Raw genomic sequence first — 6,324 nt, 5'->3', positions numbered from 1 at the left:
CCCTATGGGCTGTCCATTCGCGGTGTATTCTGGGGAATGTGGTTTGGTTCACCCCGCCCTCCCCCCACCCCCCCTAACCTCCGCAGGCTGGCCTCGGACTTCAGCCGGCTGGCGGAGGTTTACCGAGAAACTGCCAACCCTGAAAGGTGTTCCGACCCCCTAAGGCCCAGGCTTGGGCCCTCAGCGGTTGCTTGCTGGAGAGGCCCAGCTGCTTGGGAGGGCTGCTTTTCCTGGTGGGTCTCACGTGTCATCGTTAGCCTTCCCCTTCCTGGGCTCCTGAGTGCTGAAGGCAGAGGAAGGTGGTGTTTCCCATTGCTATGGGATTAGAGCAGGACTGTCTTTAGTGTCCTTTGACCGTGGAGCATTTCCTGGAGATGATTGGTTGTTGTGAGAACCCTGCTGAGATCTGGAGGAGGTTGTTGGATATTGGTTACAAGGGGAACCCTTGTGGTTGTGGCTATGGTAGGGTAGTTGTTAAGAGAGCTTCACTGAACCTCGGGGAAAGCTAACCCTACCACAATGCAACCTAAGATGGAAGAGGCTTAAGAAGTCACCAGGTTCAACGCCTGGCCCTCTACTGGTAGCCCCTTTACAGTGTGCACTTCGGAAAGCTAGGCACCTCTTAATTCAGGAAGTAGACCGATCATTGTATACAATTTTCAGTTTTTAGGAAGATGTTTCTTTTTTAAGAGGAAATCTTCCTTTAAATTCCACCCAAGAGTCCTAATAATTCAAGAATGCTTCCAGAGTGTGTAGAACCCAATTATGTCACCTTAGGGAGCACACATCACTGAAGTTTTGATGACATTTTAGAACCTGCCCTCTTTGTCGAGCAGAAAACGGTACAAGCACGTGAAGGTAGTTGGAGTCCCCTAGGAATGGATAAATTCGTCATTCGAACACCCAGAATCCAGAATAGTCCTCAGAAGAAAGATCCTGGAGGAAAGATTTACAAGCAGGCCACCATTGAATCTCTGAAGGTGAGAGGGGATCCGGGAGTGGAGAAAATGTGCAAAGGACTGGGATGGCAAGGAGGTCTGGAGGAGTTCTACTGTGGAAGACCTGTGAATTCCTTATATCTGTGCTTCCTCCCCACCGTGTTCCTGACCACTCCAAGTTTGTTTCCCCCATACCCTATTTATCAATTTCTGGAGCTTTGTTACACCCTTCTAATTACTTCAGCTTTGTGGTATGTTTCACTAACTGGTAGGATACATCCTCTTAAGTTTTTCTTCTTTTGCAAGATGTTCTTATCTATTAAATGGAATGTTCAAGTGCCAAATATGATTCGTGTACCCTGTACAAACTCAATGAGATTGGGTGATGATACCACCCCTCATATCATATTGACTGGAACTGTATCATGTGGCCTTCACAGCCACAGCTGAGACTGGTAAAGAGACTGTTAAACTGGACTCTTTGCAACCTCAAACTGTCTGACTTCTGTTAGCAAGGAAGAGGCAAGGCATCATGAATACAGTATAGACAACCAACAGTGAATCAATGAATGTAAGAACCCCATTAATGGTAATTATTGCTTCACTTAATAGTGAAGGAGAGGGGAGCCTGGAGTGCTGCAGTTCATGGGGTTGCAAAGAGCTGGACATGGCTTAGTGACTGAACAACAACAACAAGTTACTTCACTAAAAACAAGCAAAATACTGCTTGCAGTTAGTTCCCTTTGTCTTCTTGAACCTCTTGTTCTACATTACAGACTTTTTCTTTCTGATTTCCTTTATTGCTTCCTCTTTTCTCCATTAGACTGCTAATGTTTGTGCTCTGCAGAGCTTTGTCACATTTTATGTATTTGGCCAGGGTAATCTTACTCATCTTAAGGCTTGTCATGCTGATGACTGCCAGACTTGCACCTCTGGCCTGGGTCTCTGAAGAGAGTGGGATCAGGGGCTAGAGAAAAATTTACAGACTGTGATGGTGTAGGGGGCCTTCTGAGTACTTGACTTAAGTACTCTGTTGGACTTTTAGATACACCACAGGTTTACCAGACCCAGATTGGAAAGTAGTCTAGGGAAGTGTGAACAAAAACCCTGGATTCTAGGCCCTCCTGTGCAGCTGGGTGATCTTTAGCAAGTCATTTTCTAAACTGAGATCTCACTTTGTCCTTATCTAGGAAATGTGGTGGTTGACCTATGCCAGAGTTTTTTCAAACACTGTTGTCCTTTCGGGCAAGATAATGCTTCATCATTTGAAACTGTCCTGTGATTTTACAAAGTTGAGCATCTCTGGCCCTCAGACAGTAAATGCCAGTAGCACCTCCCATTGTGATGACCAAAAACGCCGTCATGTATTTACAAGTAGCCCTTAGTTGAGACCTACTAAGCTCAAGATGATCTTTAAAATCTCCCCTAGTTTTGCAGTTTTGTGAATTCCTAGAGCACATTCAAGTATTTCAACTGTTTGGTCAGAGTATCCACAAATAATTGTAGACTGTATATTGTATACAGTATATAATTCTCCAAGACAGTGGTGAGCAGGACTGTGGTATCAGACTGTCTGGAAGAAAAAAGGGATAGTAATAATTGACCTTACATGTACACTCAACATACAAACACCCAGGTTCTAATATACCTTCACCTGTCCCTTCTGCCCTTGATGTTCCCATGTGGGCCCCAGTTGAGAATCACTGTGTGTGATGATGAGAATAAGTCATGTGAAGATTGTGGAGTCAGAATAAACAACAGGCATATGAAGTAACATTCTCCTTCGGTGCAATGGCTTTTCTTCCAAACCTTCTCCCATATTTATTTTATCCGTATACCAAGTAACTGGGACTAGAAATTTAGAAACCACCCTTAATTCTTCTTTGTTATATCCAATTTTCAATTGTGTCTCCTAAAAATCCTTTCTGCCCTTTCATCTCTCTCTTTAAATTTCAAAATCTTTTTGAATTTACAGCAGTTCTGTGATCTGTTAACTTTGTCTCCCTGATTTTGGCATCCCCTATCATTCCAACCTCCACACTTAAGTCAGAGAAATAAGGCTTAAAAAAAAAAAAGAAAATCTACTCAGGTCACCTCCTTGCCAAGGGAAACCCTTCCCTCAGTGGTTTCAAATTACCTTTCAATAAAGATATTTCTTTACATGACACCAAAGGCCCTCTGTGACCTGGTACCTGCCTGCCCTGCTGCTCTTCTTATTTACCTTCCATCCAGTGTCAACTACTCACAATTTCCCAAAGATGTGTTCTTTCATACCTCTATACCTTTGCATATGCTGTTCTGTTTTCCTTGAATGGCTTTTTTCTCTTGTTTTAGAGGCAGTATGGTGTAGTAATTAACAGACTTTGGAGCCAAACTGCCCGTGTTAAAATTCCAGTTCTGCCACTTAAACTAGCTGTGTGACCTTGGGCAAATTAACCTCTCTGTGTCTTTCCTTATCTATAAAATGGGATTCATAATAATATCTATTTAATAAATGAAGTATGAAGTGAAAGTCATTATTTTATAATAACCTATATGGTATTCTCCAGGCCAGAATACTGGAGTGGGTAACCATTCCCTTCTCCAGGGGATCTTCTCAACCCAGGGATCGAACCCAGGTCTCCTGCATTTCGGGTGGATTCTTTACCAGCTGAACCACCAGGGAAGCCCAAGTAAATAGATAAGCAACTAAGATATACTGTATAGCACAGGGAATTCTAGTCATTATTTTATAATAACCTAAAATAAGCCTCTTATCCTTCTCCATCAGAAGGCAGACAAAATGAAAATCAATTTCACAGAAAACTAACCAGTCTGATCACATGGACCACAGCCTTGTCTAACTCAGTGAAACTATGAGTCATGCTGGGTAGGGCCACCCAAGATGAAAGGTGGAGAGTCATGGTGGAGGGTTCTGACAAAATGTGGTCCACTGGAGAAGGGAATGGCAAACTACTTCAGTATTCTTGCCTTGAGAACCCCAAGAACAGTATGAAAAGGCGAAAAGATAGGATACTGAGAGATGAACTCTGCAGGACTGTAGGTGCCCAATATCCTACTGGAAATCAGTGGAGAAATAACTCCAGAAAGAATGGAGAGACGGAGCCAAAGCAAAAACAACACCCAGTTGTGGATGTGACTGGTGATGGAAGTAAAGTCTGATGCTGTAAATAGCAATACTGCATAGGAACCTGGAATGTTAGGCAAATTGGAAGTGGGTCAAACAGGAGATGGCAAGAGTGAGCATCAGCATTTTAGGAATCAGTGAACTAAAATGGACTGGGATGGGTGAATTTAACTCAGATGACCATTATATCTACTACTGTGGGCAAGAATCCCTTAGAAGAAATGGAGTAGCCATAATAGTCAACAAAAGAGTCTGAAATGCAGTACTCCGGTGCAATCTCAAAAATGACAGAATGATTGCTGTCCGTTTCCAAGGCAAACCATTCAATATCACAATAATCCAAGTCTATGCCCCAACCAGTGATGCTGAAGAAGCTGAAGTTGAACAGTTCTATGAAGACCTACAAGACCTTCTAGAACTAACACCCAAAAAAGATGCCTTTTCATCATAGGGGACTGGAATGCACAAGTAAGAAGTCAGGAGATACCTGGAGTAACAGGCAAATTTGGCCTTGGAGTACAAAACGAAGCAGGGCAAAGGCTAACAGAGTATTGCCAAGAGAATGCACTGGTCATAGCAAACACCCTCTTCCAACAACACAAGAGAAGACTCTACACATGGACATCACCAGATGGTCAACACTAAAATCAGATTGATTATATTCTTTGCAACCAAAGATGGAGAAGCTCTCTACAGTCAGCAAAAACAAGACCAGGAGCTGACTGTGGCTCAGATCATGAACTGCTTATTGCCAAATTCAGACTTAAATTGAAGAAAATAGGGAAAACCACTAGATCATTCAGTTATGACCTAAATCAGATCCCTTAGGATTATACAGTAGAAGTGACAAATAAATTCAAGGGATTAGATTCTGATAGAGTGCCTGAAGAACTATGGACGGAGGTTTGTGACATGGTACAGGAGGCAGGGATCGAGACCATCCCCAAGAAAAGAAATGCAAAAAGGCAAAATGGTTGTCTGAGGAGGCCTTACAAATAGCTGAGAAAAGAAGCGAAAGGCAAAGGAGAAAAGGAAAGATATACCCATTTGAATGCAGAGTTCCACAGAATAGCAAGGAGAGATAAGAAAACCTTCCTCAGTGATCAGTGCAAAGAAATAGAGGAAAACAATAGAATGGGAAAGACTAGAGATCTCTTAAGAAAATCAGAGCTACCAAGGGAACATTTCATGCAAAGATGGGCTCAATGAAGGACAGAAATGGTATGGACCTAACAGAAGCAAAAGGTATTAAGAAGAGGTGGCAAGAATACACAGAAGAACTATACAAAAAAAGATCTTCATGACACAGATAACCACAATGGTGTGATCACTCACCTAGAGCCAGACATCCTGGAATGCAAAGTCAAGTGGGCCTTAGGAAGCATCACTACGAACAAAGCTAGTGGAGGTGATGGAATTCCAGTTGAGCTATTTCAAATCCTGAAAGATGATGCTGTGAAAGTGCTGCACTCAATATGCCAGCAAATCTGGAAAACTCAGTGGCACAGGACTGGAAAAGGTCAATGTTCATTCCAGTCCCAAAGAAAGGCAATGCCAAAGAATGCTCAAACTACCGTACATTTGCACTCATCTCACATGCTAGCAAAGTAATGCTCAAAATTCTCCAAGCCAGACTTCAACAATACGTGAACCATGAACTTCCAGATGTTCAAGCTGGTTTTAGAAAAGGCAGAGGAACCAGAGATCAAATTGCCAACATCCGCTGGAACATCGAAAAAGCAAAAGATTTCCAGAAAAACATCTATTTCTGCTTTATTGACTATGCCAAAGCCTTTGATTGTGTGGATCACAATAAACTGTGGAAAATTCTTCAAGAGATGGTAATACGAGACCACCTGACCTGCCTCCTGAGAAGTCTGTATGCAGGTCCAGAAGCAACAGTTAGAACTGGACATGGTACAACAGACTGGTTCCAAATCGAAAAAGGAATATGTCAAGACTGTATGTTGTCACCCTGCTTATTTAACTTACATGCAGAATACATCATGTGACATGCCGGGCTGGATGAAGCACAAGCTGGAATCAAGATTGCTGAGAGAAATATCAATAACCTCAGATATGCAGATGACATCACCCTTATTGCAGAAAGCAAAGAAGAACTAAAGAGCCTCTTGATGAAAGTGAAAGAGGAGGGTGAAAAAGTAGGCTTAAAGCTTAACATTCAGAAAACTAAGATCATGGCATCTGGTCCCATCACTTCATGGCAAGTAGATGGGGAAACAGTGGAAATAGTGTCAG

General features: G+C 42.6%; 1 protein-coding gene across 1 annotated transcript in view; it reads left to right on the top strand.

The window, feature by feature from the left end:
* Positions 1 to 84: 84 nt before the first annotated feature.
* The window catches only part of TCEANC2 (transcription elongation factor A N-terminal and central domain containing 2), a 44,046-nt gene continuing 37,806 nt past the window's right edge, over positions 85 to 6,324 (top strand). The window contains exons 1-2 of the mRNA XM_081485198.1: positions 85 to 233; positions 837 to 980. Of these exons, the coding sequence (XP_081341324.1) occupies positions 879 to 980 (102 nt within the window). The 5' untranslated portion in view covers positions 85 to 233; positions 837 to 878. The remainder of the gene's footprint in view (positions 234 to 836; positions 981 to 6,324) is intronic.

The sequence above is a fragment of the Giraffa tippelskirchi genome, chromosome 5 (genome assembly GCF_054371585.1).
Source record: "Giraffa tippelskirchi isolate mGirTip1 chromosome 5, T2T-mGirTip1v1.2.pri, whole genome shotgun sequence".
Taxonomy (NCBI): Eukaryota; Metazoa; Chordata; class Mammalia; order Artiodactyla; family Giraffidae; genus Giraffa; species Giraffa tippelskirchi.
This window is presented reverse-complemented; position numbering and strand designations above follow the sequence as displayed.